At 49.9% G+C, this 18789-nt stretch overlaps 9 protein-coding genes across 9 annotated transcripts; 5 read left to right on the top strand and 4 right to left on the bottom strand.

Annotated features, from left to right (window-relative positions):
- Positions 1–476: 476 nt before the first annotated feature.
- Positions 477–974, top strand: M437DRAFT_85838 (uncharacterized protein; the record flags this gene model as incomplete). Its single annotated transcript, XM_041028352.1, has 1 exon — positions 477–974. The coding sequence occupies one exon, from the start codon at positions 477–479 to the stop codon at positions 972–974; it is 498 nt and encodes a 165-aa protein (XP_040878411.1).
- Positions 975–1579: 605 nt separating this feature from the next.
- M437DRAFT_52015 (uncharacterized protein) lies at positions 1580–3210 on the bottom strand (the record flags this gene model as incomplete). Its single annotated transcript, XM_041022281.1, has 2 exons — positions 1580–3136; positions 3184–3210. The coding sequence occupies 2 exons, from the start codon at positions 3208–3210 to the stop codon at positions 1580–1582; spliced, it is 1584 nt and encodes a 527-aa protein (XP_040878410.1).
- Positions 3211–4619: 1409 nt separating this feature from the next.
- M437DRAFT_52073 (uncharacterized protein) lies at positions 4620–9611 on the top strand (the record flags this gene model as incomplete). Its single annotated transcript, XM_041022296.1, has 2 exons — positions 4620–9360; positions 9415–9611. The coding sequence occupies 2 exons, from the start codon at positions 4620–4622 to the stop codon at positions 9609–9611; spliced, it is 4938 nt and encodes a 1645-aa protein (XP_040878409.1).
- A 398-nt stretch (positions 9612–10009) lies between these two features.
- Positions 10010–10881, top strand: M437DRAFT_52046 (uncharacterized protein; the record flags this gene model as incomplete). Its single annotated transcript, XM_041022286.1, has 2 exons — positions 10010–10247; positions 10319–10881. 2 exons carry the CDS (start codon positions 10010–10012, stop codon positions 10879–10881), a joined length of 801 nt encoding a protein of 266 aa, XP_040878408.1.
- Positions 10882–10957: 76 nt separating this feature from the next.
- M437DRAFT_52175 (uncharacterized protein) lies at positions 10958–12464 on the bottom strand (the record flags this gene model as incomplete). Its single annotated transcript, XM_041022311.1, has 4 exons — positions 10958–11143; positions 11205–11312; positions 11382–11652; positions 11731–12464. 4 exons carry the CDS (start codon positions 12462–12464, stop codon positions 10958–10960), a joined length of 1299 nt encoding a protein of 432 aa, XP_040878407.1.
- A 596-nt stretch (positions 12465–13060) lies between these two features.
- M437DRAFT_15511 (thioredoxin-like protein) lies at positions 13061–13661 on the bottom strand (the record flags this gene model as incomplete). The annotated part of the gene is made up of 2 exons (XM_041018815.1): positions 13061–13542; positions 13595–13661. Coding segments are annotated over 2 exons (549 nt in total), but the record flags the coding sequence as incomplete, so codon positions are not given.
- Positions 13662–14441: 780 nt separating this feature from the next.
- On the top strand, positions 14442–15399 carry M437DRAFT_51801 (Translin; the record flags this gene model as incomplete). The annotated part of the gene is made up of 2 exons (XM_041022242.1): positions 14442–14578; positions 14733–15399. The coding sequence occupies 2 exons, from the start codon at positions 14442–14444 to the stop codon at positions 15397–15399; spliced, it is 804 nt and encodes a 267-aa protein (XP_040878405.1).
- Positions 15400–15518: 119 nt separating this feature from the next.
- On the bottom strand, positions 15519–17285 carry M437DRAFT_85831 (retinal dehydrogenase 2; the record flags this gene model as incomplete). Its single annotated transcript, XM_041028351.1, has 3 exons — positions 15519–16693; positions 16754–16950; positions 17158–17285. The coding sequence occupies 3 exons, from the start codon at positions 17283–17285 to the stop codon at positions 15519–15521; spliced, it is 1500 nt and encodes a 499-aa protein (XP_040878404.1).
- Positions 17286–18028: 743 nt separating this feature from the next.
- On the top strand, positions 18029–18488 carry M437DRAFT_76526 (bola-like protein; the record flags this gene model as incomplete). Its single annotated transcript, XM_041026642.1, has 3 exons — positions 18029–18073; positions 18132–18238; positions 18320–18488. The coding sequence occupies 3 exons, from the start codon at positions 18029–18031 to the stop codon at positions 18486–18488; spliced, it is 321 nt and encodes a 106-aa protein (XP_040878403.1).
- Between the last annotated feature and the right edge of the window lie 301 nt (positions 18489–18789).

The following is an 18789-nucleotide window of genomic DNA, read 5'->3' as shown; positions in this document are numbered from 1 at the left end:
GAAGCTGAAACAGAACTCGAGGATGCCACTAGACCGAAACCTCACCTCGAGAATCTCAGCAAGTTCAAACACAGACTGGTAGGCCACGAGCTAAAAGAAGCCAGAACAGAGATCGATCGACTCGCTCGATCAGGGCCTCGTCTCTCTCAACGAATGCCGGAACCATCAAACACAGATCAGCAACGACGACGACGAAGTGCCCGACGTCGATCTACTCCCATCAGATATAACTTCAGCAGAGCTGATGAAGTCTTTGATATTGTCGATCAAAGCGAAGGTAGTGATGATGAGTACACAGGTGCTGCAGACGACGAGGATGACATGGAGTTTTGAAATGTTGCAAATCTATGGCAGGTATGAAGCATTGGCAGTTGAAAAGATACGGTGTGATGGAAGGCATGTTTTGAATGCACACGATTCGCAAGCAAGTTTTGTAGAGTCTGAAGTATCCAAGCCTCGAATGACCAATTTTCAAGATGTCTGTTTATTTGCCCTGTTCTTTTTCCCACCTCACAGAAATTGCACCATTTGAGCCATGGCCAGGATACAACGAGCTTCAACTTGGTCACTGGCGTCCAACCCCTGCTGGCGTAATCGACACCATGAAGAAGTACCCGACCAAGATCCCTGATGGCGCTGTCACCCATCTTCGAAAGCTGCGCATCTCTGGCCTTCGCCAACTCTACTGCAACATCTTTGAAGCTCTGCGCCAGCCTGTCGACTACATCGCCGAAGAAGACATCACTCTTGAGGCCGTGGACAGTCAAGCAGGCCGCAACAAGAAGCGCAAGGTTGTTGTCCGTCGCGCAGGAGACCCAGTACTTGGATGGCACCTCATCGCAAGCATTCAGATCGGAGATATTGGGCAAAGGCGAAGGCTGTCTTCATACTTCAGCATGCAGAACTCTTCAGCCTCGCCAAAAGCAAGACCGACATCAACAATACATGGGGAACTTGATGTGTACGGCAGATAGGATAATAGCCTCTACCATTACCGCCTCGAGATCGTTGACCATCTCTTCCAGCCATGCACTGCAAAGATAAGAAAGTATCCCTTAGTACGTAAAGGCAAGACCGAACTTGACGGTGTTGCAAAGTGGAACCTTGAAGGAAAGAAGAGTGTTATGCTCACACAAATCCAACTGCCCTAAGCAGCAAGACAAGAAAAGAAAAGATAATAAGCATAGAAAGCGCAAGACATGCTATCTTGCCATTCTTGACAATATAGACAACTCGAAAAAAACACAAAATCATGTTGTAGGACATCAGCCCTGGCGATACAACGCAGCTATATATCATGGAGAGTGATATTGATCTAGAAGACTTGTTGTTATATCTGCTTCAGGAGAGGCTGCAGGGTAAGAATTCGAGGAAAGCCCACCACTATCTACAGTAGAATTACGAAATCGTATCTACCAAACAAGGTCCAGTTTACCCTTTGTGGAAGAGACAAGGCTCTGTAGCAGAATAAGGTAACGGCAGCTGGAAAGATGATAAGGCGTATTCGTGCACGGTTTGTGAGAAGCTTTGAGAGCTTGAGGTATCAAATGCCTCACAGACAATCGATGCCGAGTATCTGTTAATATGTTCTGTTCTTTCCTCTGACAGTGATTGCACCACTGCTGACATCCAATCTCCAACCATCTTGCTCAAGACCTTTCTTGACTGCCGGTCCGAGGACGCCCTTGCCACCAGCACTATGTCTGCCCACACCCGTTATGATGCGGAACCCGCTGGCACGTTCAGCAGCGCCTACTCGGCCATTGACCTTATTCTCCCCTAGTCCGTTCCACCAAGCATTCGTCCTTTGCCGAGCTATACGTACAGCATTCTCTACAGTCACACCGTGCAAGTCAATCTCGAAAGCAGAAGACTGTGCAGCAACGATGGCGTTTGCCTCTGCAGCTTGCGATTGATGCAGTGCAGCCCCGTGGTCGCGACCGACCTGCGAATAATATCCGGCAGCGCCGCCCATAAGGCGATCGGAGCGTGATTTGCGATATGCTGCACGTGCTTGTTCCATTGCGGCTTGCCTTGCCGCCCTGAGTTTTGCTGTTGAGGCAGAAGCAGACCCAAAATCGACGGTCGATGTGTCTGATTCGAAACTGCTTCGGCTGGGGAAGTCGTCTCCTTCGAAAATTCGCACAGGCGCGTATTGCGGAATGATGACTCGACTGCCGGTTTCATGAGTGAGCGGCTTTGTTGTCAGGGCTTTTGCCAATTCGTGGGCTGCTGTAATGGATGGCTGGGTCAATTTGATGAGGGCCACCAGATACGCGGGAGCAAGTCCAGGATATTCTTGACCCAGAGCAGAGGCTTCCACTTGGATTTCTGGTTCTTCTGATCGAGTGTCCTCGGGCAAGAAGGTCTTGAGGATGGCCGAGATGGTTCGTGGGACGGAACGGCTTTCTTGGTTGTATAACGATAGCACAACCTGAGAGGGGATATTTGCGCGATCCGAGATGAAATCGACATCACTTTTAGCAGTCTGCCATTGGTTTGTTGCTGGTCGCGATTCGGTGGGCAGCGAAGATGACCTCGTAGCATCGATGACCTTGATGTTCTTGCCGCGTTTCTTCCCTTTCCGACCTCTTTTGACTACATTTTCCTCGCTGAAAGCATCGACGCCCTTAGCCGACACCTTGTCTTTTCCATCAATAGTCCCGCCTTCCTCGAAATAAACTTGGTTCAGTAGATCGTCGAATGCGGGCTTCCATTTTGACTCGTGATGGGCGAGTGTGTGCGAGATCGAGTACTCTGAAAGCGAAGGAAATATTTCCTTGAGAATTGAAACTTTTGTGTTTTGGTCGCAAGCCTCGAAATCGTATTCAGCGCGGTCCGGAGAGCCTTCAGAGTCCAGATCAACGCTTGATAGGCCGTTGGAGAGGCTGGTCATGTCGGTTTCGCGCGATGCAGAAGCAGATCCTGGAACAGAAGCTGGATGTCCTGGGCTGTAGTCTTCATGTTGAGTGCCGCTTCCAGAGGCATCGAAGCCCGTGGCCTCTTCTTCGATAGCGGTAGCTTTGAGGGCGTCCAATGTAGCCCTGAGCTCAGTAGCGGCGTTGGAATCGGTCAAGTCATAGTCAGAGACAATGGCAGAGAAAAGAGCGGAATCAATTGGTGGACAGTATTCTGCCTGATTGGCGTCAGCGAATTCGTAGTCGGTGGAGTTTGGCGGCTGACCTCGAGCTGGTGGAAAAGATCACCCATGTTCTAGCTTGCGATAAAGAGGAGAAAATTCAAGGTCTATAACAAATCGCATAATCACAATATGTAGGAGTGTGAAATCAGAGAGGAAAAAGAACAAGAGCGATTGTGAACGTGTCGCGTGTGTTGGCTGTCTATGACCGCGCGATCAGACTTTCAAGGTTGGCGCCCGAGCTTTTTGATAGAGACCGAGACCGTTTTGCGTGACGACATGGCGGATTGGCCGGCGTTAAGAGAGCTGGAGAGACAGAACAGGCAGCAGGTTGAAAGAATGATTTGCAGACATGTAACGATAAAAAGAGCAGGTGAGAAACGTGACCTAGTAACATGCGCAGCAAGACGAAACTGCAGGTGTGCAACTTGGATCAGAGCGGTGATTGGAGCGTGACGGAAAGGCATAAGAATTAGGGTGTCTCGGAGAAAGAGCGCGCTTTGATCGCTTGGGCGGGTCTATCGATGGGGCTGATACGCTCGCTGTCTTCTGGCACTACCGCGTACCCTGGCCTGTCTTCTGTCACCCGTAACTCTGAAGATACCTGCTATACCATCCCGTAGCTTGTTAACTTGTTGTCAAGTGAAGCATCTGTTTGTGCCAGGCACCGGCTTTCTCGTGCGCAAGCTTGCTCTTTCCGTTCGCTTATGGAGCTGTGAAAGAAAGCTCCATGGATGAGCCAGAGCCACCATTCGAACATTCATCAAGTGCAACCGCCTCAAGGTCAGCCAACTCAACACCCACGCATCCATCACTCTCTCACTTCCATCAACCCATTTGAACCTTTCCATACCTTTGCTTGTATCATCTCTCAAATACCATCCATGACACGAGACCTTGCGTCGACCTGCCGCTCATGCCACCCAGAGTAACTCGCTCTTCAGCGAGACTTGCCGCTCCGGCCTACCCTACCACCGACTCTACCGCCGCTGCGACTCCTACCAATTCTTCACTACCTCAGCAGCCATCCTCTGCCGCCACCTCGTCTTCTCGCAAACGCAAACAGTCCCAGGACGACCCTCCTCCGCCTACCTCTCCGGATAATACCCAACCCCGCAGATCCAAGAGAGCTCGCCTTTCCAACCCTACCTCTGCCCAGTCCCAGCCATCAAAGCGCTCTAAGAACATGTCTTCTTCTAGCCATGACGACCAAGATCTTTCTCGTCCATCTATGAGCAGATCGAAGCACTCTCCCACATCGCCCGACGACCACGCCTCATCCAGCAAACGTAGATCGTCCCGCAGAAAGAGCAGTCAAGGTCCGCCATACCTTCCATCAAACTCTTCTTGTTCTCTTTCTAACCCAGCCTTAGCTCCCACATCTAGTCAACCCTCGTCCTCTCGCAAGTCCTCCAAGAAGTCTTCACACAAAAAGGCCCAAGACCCCTCGTCTAGTCGCCCCGACCCCGATCCGCCACGAATGCCTGCTGAACATGACGATGATGACGAGCCGGAAGACGATGACGAAGACGATGAATTAGGAGACGAAGACGACGATGGAGACGCTGCTGCCGCTGCCGCCGCTCTCGGATATTCCGGCGGTGAACCAGGTGACGACCCATTTTCTGGTGCTTTCCTCAACCGCTCAGGCATGCCTGCGGGCTTGTCGAGTACCCTTCGCGCTCTTAGTGGTATGATGTCTGGTATGACGACCCGCCTGCGAGGCATTTTGGAGAATTTACGTGCGAAGGATGACCCTTCGGTGCAAATGATTGCTCTCACCGAGCTCTCGGAAATCCTGCTCGTCTCAAACGAAGACAATCTTGCAGGCCACTTCTCTCCCGATCAGTTCGTCAAGGAGTTGGTGGATCTTATGCAGCCAAATGACTTCACTGGTGAAGAGAACCCTGAGATGATGCTATTGGCTTGCAGATGTATCGCAAATTTGATGGAGGCTCTGCCTCAGGCTACCGCAAGCGTAGTATATGGCGGTGCTGTCCCTGTTTTGTGCCAAAAGCTTCTCGAAATTCACTACATCGATGTCGCCGAGCAAGCACTCAGTACTCTGGAGAAGATCTCGATCGAATTTCCCGCGTCCATCGTTCGTGAGGGTGGTCTTACTGCCTGCCTGACCTATCTCGATTTCTTCGCCACAAGCACTCAGAGAAGCGCTGTTACGACTGCCGCCAATTGCTGCAGAAACTTGTCTGATGACTCGTTCCCCACCGTACGCGATGTCATGCCTATTCTTCTCAACGTCCTGTCGAGTAGCGATCAACGGGTTGTAGAGCAAGGCTCGCTCTGTGTTTCTCGAATCGTGGAGAGTTTCAGATACCAAGAGTCCAAGCTCGAAGAGTTGGTTAGCCCCGAACTGCTCAAGGCTGTACTCAGACTACTCCTACCTGGTACAACCACCATGATTGGACCCAGCATTCATACCCAATTCTTGCGCGTCTTGTCCATCACCGCAAGAGCAAGTCCGCGCTTGGCGGCAGAGCTGCTACGAATGGACGTTGTCGACACTCTCTACCAAATCCTCACTGGAGTTTCGCCTCCTTCAAACAACGATGATGCTGCCTTGAAGATCGATAAGAACATCATTATGCAAGCTCTCATTCGTACGCCACGCGATCAAATCTTTGAGACTCTGAATGTTGTCTGCGAGATTCTCCCTAATGTTTCGCCTGACAACCTCATGTTCATCAATGATCTGGCTGATGCTGGCAACACTGGTCCCGGCAGTGTCTCCATGGGCACTCGTGCTCGCAGCTCGCCCAATGACAAGCGCTTGGAGCTTTTGCAAGAATGTCAGCCCGAGGTTCGACGCTTTGCAGTCATTCTCTTCCCAACTTTGATGCACGCATACACGAGTACCGTCAATCTCAGCGTGAGGCAGAAAGTACTTACTGCACAGCTCAAGATGCTTTCCAACTTTGACACCACTGTGCTTGAGGATGCCCTCTCAGGCGTGGCTTACGCTTCACACCTCGCCTCGATCCTAACACAGCAAGAAAACCCGATGCTCGTCACTTTTGCTTTGCAGATCGCCGAGCTTCTCCTCAAGCGTCTTGAGTCGACCTACAGACCTCAGTTCTACCGTGAAGGTGTCATGGCTGAGATCAGCAAGCTTGCACAGCGAGAACTTACTTCCATCGACTCAAACGAGTCCAACGCTATCTCTGCAACACCCGCCGATGCACCTTCTTTCTCTGCAGAGCTCCCCCTAAGATCGGACCATGATGAAGACGATGACGCTAGTGAGCCTGATTATCCTGATGAGGGGTCTGCTGGAGAGCATGACGAGGACAATGATGACCACGTCGACGACGATGATTCAGGATCAGAATCTGGAGCACAGAACCTGCGTACACCAGTCACCGCCAGCGTCCAAGACATCATCACAACCCGAGCTCGCAAATTCGTGGAGGCCTATCAGAATGACGGTGGACTCGGTGAGGCTTCAAGGGCATTGTCGGAGCTCAAACGTCTTGCTGAAGACCTTCGCAAGTGCTACAGCTCGAACAATTTGTCTGAGGGACCCGCACTATTCAGACGTCTTGCTAAGCATTTTGATGGCGACACGCCTGAGACCATCACAAGTTACGAGTTACTTACCTCTGACATCGTCGCAACTCTACTCGAAATCTTCAAGTCCTCAGACAGTCATACCGGCCGTGCTGCAAGATCTGCCTTCTTGGATGCATTCATGTCACACAGAGGCCAGAGCAAAGTCGCAACCGGCAACACAACTTCACCAGCTACCGCATTCAGTGCCTTGGTCCATAAGCTACAAGACTTGCTCAGCCGTACGGAGCATTTCGAGGTCATTACTGTCCACCAGAACGCTTCTGACAGCAGCAGAAGTGGTGCAGCTTCGATGCTCGCCAAGCAACTGCGCATCAAGCTATCAGCCGATGACGAATCTGGCATCCCACGTCCTTACAGAAATATAATGGTCTCTATCCATGCCATTGCGACATTTAGAGCTCTTGACGACTATCTTCGCCCACGCATCAGTCTCGCAGAGAGAGCTGTGCGCAGTCGCGAAGCGCTGACTAACAGTCTTGCCGAGGCAGTTGCTCGTAAGGACGGAAATGCTACAGAAGGCGCTTCAACTCCTCCTGCAAGCAAACGCACTCATACAAGATCATCTCAACCTGACAGCACTCCTCAAAACAGCGGCGACGCTAGCAACCGCTTGCGCAGATCTTCGCGCAAAGTCTCACAAAAGGACTCTGAAGCGGCCGAGGATGATCAACACCAGCTTGAATGTGCTGACGAAGCCGCTCTCTCAGACGAGGACGAAGGGGATGAAGAGGATCTCGACGCCATTGTTAACGACTTTGACGAAGACGAGGACATGGAAGATGCGGATCAGGACACTTCTGCAGTCAATCTGGAGGTCGCTAACAGCGGAAAGGTAACTGCTCACAAAGAGGATGGTACCCGTATCAGTACCCCGCTACAAGGCTCACAGCAGTCTGCAACTTCTCGTACCTCTGCTTCTGCAAGACTTGCTGCGGCGCGAGAACTTCTCTCTACTCCAACTTCACAGAGACCATCCAACCCTCCTGCAGTTCAGCCTGCTTCTCAGGACTGGCATATTGAGTTCAGCGTCGATGGACAGCCATTGTCAAACGACACCACAATTTACCGTGCTGTTCATTTCAACCAGACCCACCCTGACGAGGTATCGAGCCGTAACATCTGGCAAACACTACACAAGATATCTTTCAGACGTGCTCCGGGCCCCCCTCCTGCAGAGCCTAGTACGCTTCATTCGTTATCAGATGCGTCGACAGCATCCACCTCCGAACTTCCACCTTCGCTTAGTCAGCATCCTGCCACAGCCGCCATCCTTCGTCTGATGAGCACTTTGCATGACATAAATGCTAATCTGGAGGACATCATTGCTGAAGAGCAAAGCAATGGCACTCAGCTTAGTTCGGAGCCCCTGGCTCAGTTCGTCAACACCAAGCTGACCGCTAAACTTAATCGTCAGCTTGAGGAACCTCTGATTGTGGCCAGCAACTGCCTTCCTACCTGGAGCGAGGACCTCGCTCGCCTGTATCCATTTTTGTTCCCATTCGAGACCAGACACTTCTTCCTCCAATCGACCTCGTTTGGCTACTCGAGATCCATGACCAGATGGCAGAACGCTCAATCAGAAAATGAATCTAGACGTCATCGCGATGAACGACCCTTCCTAGGCCGTCTACAGAGACAAAAGGTTCGCATCTCTCGCAGTAGAATTCTCGAATCTGCCATCAAGGTTATGGAGCTTTACGGATCATCTCCAAGCATTCTTGAGGTTGAATATTTCGAAGAGGTTGGCACTGGCCTTGGTCCAACTCTTGAGTTCTACTCGACAGTGTCTAAAGAGTTCTCAAAGAAGAAGATGAAGCTCTGGCGTGAGAACGAATCAATTGCTGGTGACGATTATGCGTTTGGTATGCGCGGCTTGTTCCCAGCTCCAATGAGTGAGGCACAATCAAACGACGAACACGGAAAGAAAGTGTTGCATTTGTTCAAGATGTTGGGCAAGTTTGTTGCACGCTCGATGCTGGATTCGCGCATCATTGATGTTTCTTTCAACCCTACCTTCTTCCGCATCAGCGCTGGCAACTCCACAATCAAGCCTTCGCTTGGAGCAGTCGCCTCGGTGGACAAGGACCTTGCTAACTCCTTGAAGCCTCTGGTGCGCTGTGCTAGAGCAAAGCAGGACATTCAAGAAGATGAGACAATGACTGCAGAGCAGAAGGCTCAAGCTATCAAGGGCATCAAGATCAAGGATGCCTCTATTGAAGATCTTGGCCTCGACTTTACGCTGCCTGGCTACCCTACTATTGAGCTTCAACCCAATGGTGCTGAGATTGATGTGACCATTGACAATGTCGAGCTGTATGTCGAAAAGGTCATCGACTTCACCCTCGGCCAGGGAGTCCAGAAGCAGGTCGATGCATTCTGTACCGGGTTCTCCCAGGTGTTCCCGTACTCAGCCCTCAAGGCGTTCACACCCGATGAACTGGTGATGCTCTTTGGCCGTGCAGAGGAAGACTGGTCGCTTGAGACACTTATGGATTCGATCAAGGCTGACCATGGCTTCAATCTCGACAGCGCAAGCGTCAAGAACCTTCTGCAAACAATGTCAGAGTTCACGATGCCTGAGAGACGCGATTTCCTGCAGTTTGTTACTGGCAGTCCCAAGCTACCCATTGGAGGTGAGTTTCAAGTGAGATTGTGCAAGTTCTTCGACAATGCTAACCAGAAAATAGGATTTAAATCATTGACACCGATGTTCACAGTGGTGTGCAAGCCCAATGAGCCTCCGCTGATGCCTGACGACTACCTGCCTAGTGTCATGACATGTGTCAACTATCTGAAGATGCCTAACTACAGCTCTCAAGAAGTGCTGCGGGCTAAGTTAAGTGTTGCAATCAAGGAAGGACAGGGAGCTTTCCATCTGTCATAAATGGGACAAAGTTCACATTCACAAGCCAACCTAGGAGTTTGCAACTGGTGTTTTGAGCAGTGGGTCAAATTATTACCATGGAGTTTTGGAGTGACTTTTCACACAACGGAATGGAGGGAGGACATTTATCTCATGGCTTGCCAACTGGTGGCTCTGCATAGCATCGGCGTCAACAAACAACTCAATCAAACTCCCAATTATACATATTTATTTCAAGAGAAGTCGAAGCTTCGCAATCGATTACTGAGAAGTGTAAACACATGTGAAGCATGGCACTCAACGAGGAAGGAGACCCTGGCCCTCCACGTATGACGTAGAAGCTCGCGACATCTCATCACCTGTAAATGCGACAAACAGTATCCATCTCTGTTGCACCACACTCAACTTCCAGACGAAAGATGGCACCAATACGACGGTATCTACGTATCACACGCTACTCAGTCCTCGAAGTACGCATTTACCTCGACAACCCGGCCCTCGCAAACTCATGGCTGCTCAATTCACGCGACCCTGTACTGCCACGAGTCATCGAAGCCGTACGACCACTCGTGCTACCCAAACTACGCGAAGAAAACGAGAATGCAAAGAAGAAAGGCGGCAAGAAGAAGAAGGGTGTCAGAGATGTGGTTGCGCAAGGTACACCTACTTCCAAGCTGTTCCATACCACAAGCGAGACCAAGAGATTGATGATTAGTGTTCTACAACAGATGACTTTGAAGTCTCGATATTCCTGACCGAGACATCGACATCGCATGCCATGCTCACCAAGCAAAAGACGTTTACGCAAAAACCGCGATTGCAAAGCAATACCTCGAAACTGACGAACTACTTTGGCAACAACAACGAGACTGCTATCCATATCCACGACGACGAAGAAGCTCCTGCGGTGTTACTCGAAGAAGATGCCGATGAAGTCACAATGGAAAACATCCCCGAAGCAAACACGAACAAACGCTCTCGCAACGACGACTCAGACGACGAACATATCTTTGTACAAAGCGACGAAGGCTCAGAAGAAGAACTACCACAACCGTGGAGAAAGAAGACCAAAGTCAAGGATCAAGACAACAATGAAGAGGAAGATAAAAAGAAAATGGGGATTAAGACACAGTATGAAGGGTTTAGTATCTATGGCAGGATACTGTGTTTGATTGTCAAGCGCAAGGGGGTCAAGAAAAATGCTGGGGGCAATAGTGCTGCTATGTTGGAGACGTGGGTATCTACGCAAGCGGATAATGAAGGGGTGCTTGATGATGCTGAGGATGGATGAAACATCAGAAGATGTATTGCTTTTGGAAGAGAGAGCAGAGGGAAATCTATTCACACTGGTCGGACTGGCTATGTTCTTATTCAGCCTTCTTGGCCGAAAACGCTGCAGAAGTGCTCGAGGGCTGCGCGTTAATGTCCGACACCACGATACCCAGGATCCAGCAGTTTATGCCAAAGAAGAGCATACTGGCTACCCAGAGCCCCGGCACAAAAGTCGACTTTCCGAGAAATTCGAGTTCGTATCCTTGTTGCAGCCACAAAGCCTACAGAATTGCTGTCTGTTAGTCATGGAAACACGTCTGGGAAAAGGAAGGTCATTCTTACCTGACCTAGAACCCAAAGGGCAAGAGCAGAATAGCCAAGCTTGGGTCGACGAAGCAATGACGAATTGGGAAGGTAGAATGGCAAGAATACCATATACCACAAGAAATACTGCAGCACCCATCAAAATCAGCCAAACCAAATCTTGAAATCAACAGAATTTCAATGACAAAAGCTTACCTGACTCGTGCAGACCTTGTTGAACGTGACAAAAGCAAACGTCTGCGCCAACATCGTACTTGCCAAATCCTTCTTTGCCAAAAGCAAAGGAATAGCAACTACAGAAAGGAAGAGTTGAGGAAAGAATGCCAGAGACTCAACGCCGAGGCCGGAAGATGAGCCTAGAGCTGACTTCATGTGAAGTAAAGTGTTGTAAACCGAAAAGTTGTGACGGTGGTCGATGCGTGTGAGGTGGTAGGTATAGCTGTGTCGGATGAACTCGATGCCGTAGCTGGGAAGGACGATGGTCAGTAATCCAAGAAGCAAACCTTCATCCCTCGCGAGGGCTGATCAGGGAAAGCGAACTTACAGCTTGAACATCAGCATATTCAATCCAGCAAAAGTGATAAAGCTGAACAGCGCCAACTGTACCCTCTTACGATTGACAAGGCCACCAAACATCCCACCTCTTCCGTCCCAAGATCCAGCTTGCCGTCTGTCCAACCACCAAACCATACTAACCGCATACACAAACGGATAAATCTTGAAATGCACCCCTAACCCCAATAAACAACCCGCAAGCCTGATACGTCCAACACTGACCGCCCACAACATACCCACCACAATAACAGCAAGTAAACCCTCAGAACTGCCCCTAGTGCTGATATTCGCAACCATAGGGTTCAAGAGCCAAATACTCGCAAACCCCATCGCCCTTGCCTTACTCATCTTCTGTCTCTGTAACAGCAAGAAAATCAAATATCCGGTTACAATGTCTCCCGCCGCAAAAACAGCTTTTCCGAAACAGAACCAGCGGCCTCCGTATGCGGTGGGATATAAAAGCCAGGCTAGGAGTGGTGTATACCGATACGTGTCGCGCAAGTACGGAGATTGATTGTGGTATACATAGCGAGAAGCATCTGTGAAGACCAAGTAATCGATATCGGTGTATTTCAGAGGTGAGTTTGCGTCTTGGTATTCGCCCCAGAGGAGAAGTGCTGCGCGGAGTAAAAGGGAGATGCTGAGGATCAGGCGGGTGTTGGAGAAGAGGTTGGTTATTGTGCTTGATTTCTTGGATGCGGGCCCTCCAGGTTCTCCAGACATCGTTTGTGACATCGTCTCCGGACTTCAAGGGAGTGGAGATTCCTCGATGGTTTTTGAGGAGTTTGTATGTTTTGGTAGAACTAAATGGATAGGAGAGGCTGAGGTGGAACTTTTGGAGATCCAAAGTCTTGGCATTTTGGGCCATCACTTCTAAAGGCATCAAAGGTCAAGATCAAGTTACAATGTTGCTGATCAAATCAAGCTACTTGTGGATCTGGAGAGAGAATTTTATAGAGCATAACATTGATTGTGTATCCCAAAATTGAATTTGTGATATCGCCAAGATCTTGACCCTTCATAATAGCCTCCACTACTTCATAGCTACTAAAAAACTAAGTAGCAAGACCGATGTTGTGATTGGCAAAGGCAGCCTCCATGTTCCTCTCCATAATGCCGATGGCAGAGCTAGTAGGCGAAACAAGTGGTGACGGTGGTGTTTCCGAAACCGACTTGAACGTGTTCAGGGTCCGGATAGTACCACTACCAATAGATCTCTGTGATTGACCGCTCCAGGCACGCTGGAGCTTGGGTCTGGCCCACTCAGACCAAGACTTCTTCATCTCGATAGGACCTTCAACCTTGGTCTGCTCGGCCATCTTCAAGCCAGCTTCGCCCTTCTTCCAGTTGACAGGACATCCCTCTCCGTATTCATCCTTGAAGGCGAGAGCATCGATGATGCGCAAAGTCTCATCGACACTGCGCCCAACATCTGCATCGCTGATGGTGATGTTTCTGACATTTCCCTTGGGATCGATGATGAAGAGAGCGCGTTCGGCGACACCTTCATCCTCAAGCAGAACACCATAGTCGCGACTGATCTTGTGGTTGCTGTCACTCATGAGAGGCACATGGACGCCACCGAGACCTCCTTCCATCTCATTAGTATGGTTCCAGGCACGAAGGCAAAGCTCGGTGTCGGTCGAGGCAAAGACAACAGCGCAAGAGCGAGAATAAAGGAACTCCTCGAGGCGTTCGCTGAACGCGCGGATCTCGGTTGGACAAACAAATGACCAGGCTTTGGGGAAGAAGATGAGGGCTACCCAGTGGTTGGCACTAGTGTAGGCACTCAAACTAATCTCTGCGGTGCCAGTCAGTCTATGTATTTTATGTATAAATCAAAGCGATCTTACCTTTTAGCCTACCATCCATGACGGCCGTAGCGGTAAAGTCAGGAGCTGGCTTGCCGACAGAGGCTCTGATCATGATGACTAGTGTTTGACAGATATCGACGGTAAGAAACAAAAGTGACTGAACAGAGGTTCGATGGATGTTTTGGATGTGAACATCGGCTACTTCTGAAGCCTACTTGTATTTGCGACTAGACCCGGCCGCGCAACCCAGCTACCGGGAACAGGATCATAGTTTCATGTTTTCCGTTTGCGGATCTTCATAGGGTTACGGCATGATCTGGATTCTGGGATGGAGGGGTGCAAGAATGCCTTTGTTCCGGCTGCACATTCCTCAACCTCGACAACCATGTGGCTTGTTCGGCGATCTCTCTCGTACACAGAGATCTGAGCCGGCAGAGATGGTGACTGCAACGGAAACCTACCGATTGCGACAGGAGACCAGTAGAGCAGTATGTATTGTCACCCCTGGAGTGGTGGTGTAGTCTTAGACGACTGATTGTGTTCGCAACGACCAAGCATACTGACCAAGCAGCACTGCTCTCCGATAGTTTGAAGGACGTGAAGACCTACAACCATGTTTGAATGGGTAGATTTCGCCTGAAACCCCGAGTCAGCTTCTAGATGGACGACATCAAGTCGTGATGACCCAGTCCGGGCTGGAGATGAAAGAGACACGACCCGAAGGTTGGTTTGGAATCAAATGCGGAACCCTTGAATGCCAAGACCGAAGCTCTTGCAGCGGCAGTGACATAACCAAAAAGCTCGCCGAAAGAAGCAGTTACAAAGAAGTTCAGACGCAAAACAACACACACAGCAAATGGGCCAGAAGCGACCAAGATCAGACACAATGGAGGCCACCGAAGACAAGCAATCGCCCTTCATGCCCATGTTCGAGACCTTCCGCGCCGAATTGGACGAACACCACGACCGCCGAGAACGCACCATCAAAGCATCGCGAGACATAACCGCTGCATCAAAGAAGATGTCCGTCCCTTGATCACAACAAAATGTCATTGCCACTGTTCTTTCTTGGCTGACAAGGAATGCGTGTTGCAGTATCTTTACCCTTCAAAGGTGCGACAAGACTTTCTACAACAGGACATTAGCAAAGACAAAGAGCTGATGCGATTGTGTCTAGAATTCGCAAACTCGCCCATCCGCTACCTGCACATGTCAACAAGAACAATGCACAATACTACGACATTATCAAAGATCGCTACAACACAGTCTCTGCCGACCTCCAAGGATTGAATGCCTGGAGATATGCCCGCAACATTACTGGTGGCAATCAAGAGTACATGGAAGCTGCTATTTTCCAGCATTATCTGACCACTGGAACGCTGCTCACATATGAAGAGTCGGTCGAGCAATTGCGCGCGTTAGGTGGTGAGGGTGGTCCGGTACAACTCACCGTCGAGGACTATCTGCTCGGTGTCTTCGATATGACGGGTGAACTGATGCGTTTCTCCATTACCACCATGGCTACCGATGGCAAACTCCCTTCTGTCGACTCGAGTGACAGCACTACGTCGGCGGATAAGATGGACGTGGATTCTCAACCGAGCAGTCACAGAGATGTTCTCACGGATCTTCGTACGCTGCGTTCAGAGCTGGAAGGCTTGAACGTCGGCTTCGGCAGTTCCTTCGCCCGCGATGTGGACAAGAAGATGGATGTTATGCAGACAAGTGTCGAGAAGGTGGAAAAGGCCTTGTACGGTTTAGTCATTCGAGGCAGGGAAAGACCGAAGGGATGGATGCCCGATCTCGACTCTGGTCCACGCAGAGACGTCGAAGTCGATGCTTAACCATGCGAATTTGTGGAAAAAGGAACAACATATACCACTAAATCATGACAGTGGATTTGCTAGCTATTTTAGCTATGTACGAGTAAACTACGACAAGCATCTTATTCGAGCGCAAAATTCTACAGCTTCGTGCCCAAGTTGACGTGGATGGCCTTCTTGTTGGTGTAGGCTTCAAGACCAGCCTCGCCCAACTCTCTGCCGATACCACTCTGCTTGACACCTCCGAAAGGAATACGGAAGTCCGAGTCATTGCTCGAGTTGATCCATACCATACCAGCCTCGATGTTTCTTGCCACACGGTGTGCCTTTGTGATATCCTGAGTAAAGACCGCAGAGCCCAAACCATAGGTAGTGTTGTTGGCTCTGTCGACTGCCTCTTGCTCATCCTTGAATGATGAAATGACGACAAAAGGTCCAAACACCTCTTCCTTGAAGACCCTCATGTCATCCTTGACATCGACGAAAATGGTGGGCTTGACGAAGAAACCCTTGCCGTCTTGCTTGAAGGGCTCGCCGCCTGAGATCAGTTTGGCACCCTCGGACTTGCCGGCTTCGACGTAGGACAAAACGCGCTCGTACTGTGCCTTGGTAACTTGAGGACCCTGGAAAGTGGTCTCTGCGAAGGGGTCACCGACAACACTGGTCTCCTTGCAGTGCTCCTTGAATGCTGAGATGAATTTGTCGTAGATGCCTTCTTGCACAAGGATACGCGAAGTAGCTGTGCAGATCTGGCCTTGGTTTGACATGATACCGATGTGTGCCCACTTGACTGCCTGATCAAGGTCTGCATCGTCGAATACCAAAAGAGGAGACTTGCCGCCAGTTTCGAGTGTGATGTTCTTGAGGTTGACAGCTGCCATCTTCATAATTTCGCGACCTGTCGCGGTGGAGCCAGTGAAAGCGACCTTGTCGACATCCATGTGCTGCACGAGAGCAGAGCCAGCCTCACGACCATAGCCGTTCACAATGTTGACGACACCTGGTGGGAAACCAGCTTCTTTGATCAAGTTGGCGAGGTAGAGAATAGCGAGGGGAGTTTGTTCGGCGGGCTTGAGGACGATGGTGTTTCCAGCAGCGAGAGCGGGACCAAGTTTCCATGCTGCCATGGCGAGAGGGTAGTTCCAAGGGATGATCTGCGCGCAGACACCAATGGGTTCGCGAATTGTGTAGGCTAGCTTGGCTGGTGTGGTATCAATCACTTGTCCGTGAATCTTGTCTGCGTATCCAGCGTAGTACTTGAGTGTGCCAATGACCTCGCCCAAGTCCTCATTCAATGCGACTGAGTATGGTTTGCCTGTGTCCATCTTTGTCAGCTTTTAATCCTCTTTGAAGCGTTGTTGAGATTGTTGCTGACCATTGTCCCATGTCTCGATTGTTGCAAGGACCTCCTTGTGTTGTTCAATCAGGTTTGCCAACTTGATCATGAGCTCTCCTCTTTCTGTGCTGGCGATTTCTCTCCATTCTCCCTTGAAGGCCTTTCGTGCTGCGGCAACGGCCTTGTTGACATCCTCGGCTTCGGCGGCTTCGACAGAGCAAATCTCGCTCTCGTCACTATAGACTTCTTGTCAGCCATTGTCACTGTCTTCAATGTCTGTGGTTGGACAAAGTGATTAGAAACCAGCCCAGCTGGCGAACCCAAGCTTGAAGGCCATTCGCTCGGCAGAGACAGTTGCTTCAACTTTCTGCTCTCATGCCTTGTTGGAACATGGCTCGAGAGTTCTACCACGCGCTAACAAATATTCAGAAAAGCAGACTAACCTAGGGTTTATGCTAGAAATCTTGTTGCCCTTTGAAGACTTGACCCATTCATTGTTAATGAACAGACCAGTAGGTTGTGTGTACTTGACACCATTAGGCGCCGTAAGCTCGACCGAAAGACCAGACATATTGCGAGAAACAATCGTAAATAGTTTCGAAGGAGCAGGGTATCTCGGAAACTGAAAAGAAGAAACAGAAGAACGGAGGAGAGAGCGGTACATGGAGAATCAGGAAGAGGGGAAGTGCCCTCGTAGATATATGCTTACACCTACGTAAGATAAATCACTACCCGGATCTGCTAGTATCGGATGCTTCTGGGTAACGATAAGGCACGGCGTGTTCCTCTCGCGAGAGCTACAAAACGCGGCTGCCCCACCAAACGATACTCCACGCTTGGAGGGGTCTCCTGTATGCGCTAGCGCCCGAAAGAGGAGTTCCAGGCGACCATCGTTGGCAACAGAGGTAGGGCCTGTATACATTGCAGAGTTCCAGCGTCCTTCTGATTCCAGATATTCTGCTGAAAAAAGACATGGCTGATCAATGCTGGTGGTCTTGAGCCAATTCAAGCACATAAGAAGGACTGAAGCACTCAATTGTCAGTGTTGTACAAGAACAGGAATCTAGAGATGCTCGGAGATAAACAGAATAACTGCTGGTCCGTGCGAGATATCCTGCTAGCCAAACTTGGTCATCAATTTGACCAAAGATTCACCATCACTCTGCTCGCCATCAGTGCAAGATCCGGTAGGTAGATCCGAAAAACGTACTCAAGTCGAGTTATACACTGAAACTTTTGGAGCTGATCATCTCGGAAAGCAGTCGAATGTTGCGCCGGTTTGTAGCCTCGGCATCCAGAAGGCCGTATTCTACCATGACTTCCTCAATGACACCCATGGAAGATGCCATCAGGCAAAAGGTGATCAGACTGGCTCAAAAAATGCTGGTTTCTGAGTATGCTTGCTGACAATAACTAGGTCACGCAAGAGCTGAAGCCAACTTCGCTCGAGATCTTCAATGATTCTCATAAGCATGCTCACCACAAGGCAATGGCAGGTGTGACCTCGAGAGAGACACATTTCAGGCATGTAGATTCAGTGACTTGTCCTCACTGACCTCGACTGGAGACACCAGTGAACACATGACCATGACTAACATGCTTTAGGGTCAACATCGTCTCGGATGCTTTCAAGTCAAAGATGCAGCCAGCAAGACACAGAATGGTTTACACACTCTTGAAGGATGAGATGGCTGCTGAGGGCGGCATCCATGCTCTCCAACTCAAAACTCGCACACCCGAGGAGGAGGAGAAGGCGAAAGCACGAGAGTCATGATATTCTCTAATCATGCCTGTAGACGCTTGTAACACTAACAAGAAAACGCATGGGAACATTAGAGAACAGTAGAGCAAAAAGCAATTTTTATGTGCCATTCGAATAGCGTTTCGTAACATGGCTTATTTAGCTAGTGTACAAGGTTCTGTGGTTTGTAGCAAAGTTAAGTATATGTCAGAGCATAACTGTTGTGACCAAGCAAATTTGTGATTAGGTCTGCCATCTTTTTTGTAACCACAGAGCGAAGCCGAGCTGGAGTCTTCGAGATTCGAAACCAGAGGATCATGAGAGAAGGACCGTG

This window comes from Aureobasidium melanogenum (assembly GCF_000721775.1).
Source record: "Aureobasidium melanogenum CBS 110374 unplaced genomic scaffold scaffold_15, whole genome shotgun sequence".
Lineage (NCBI taxonomy): Eukaryota > Fungi > Ascomycota > Dothideomycetes > Dothideales > Saccotheciaceae > Aureobasidium > Aureobasidium melanogenum.
Note: the sequence above shows the minus strand (reverse complement) of the source record. Positions and strands in the feature narration are given on the sequence as shown.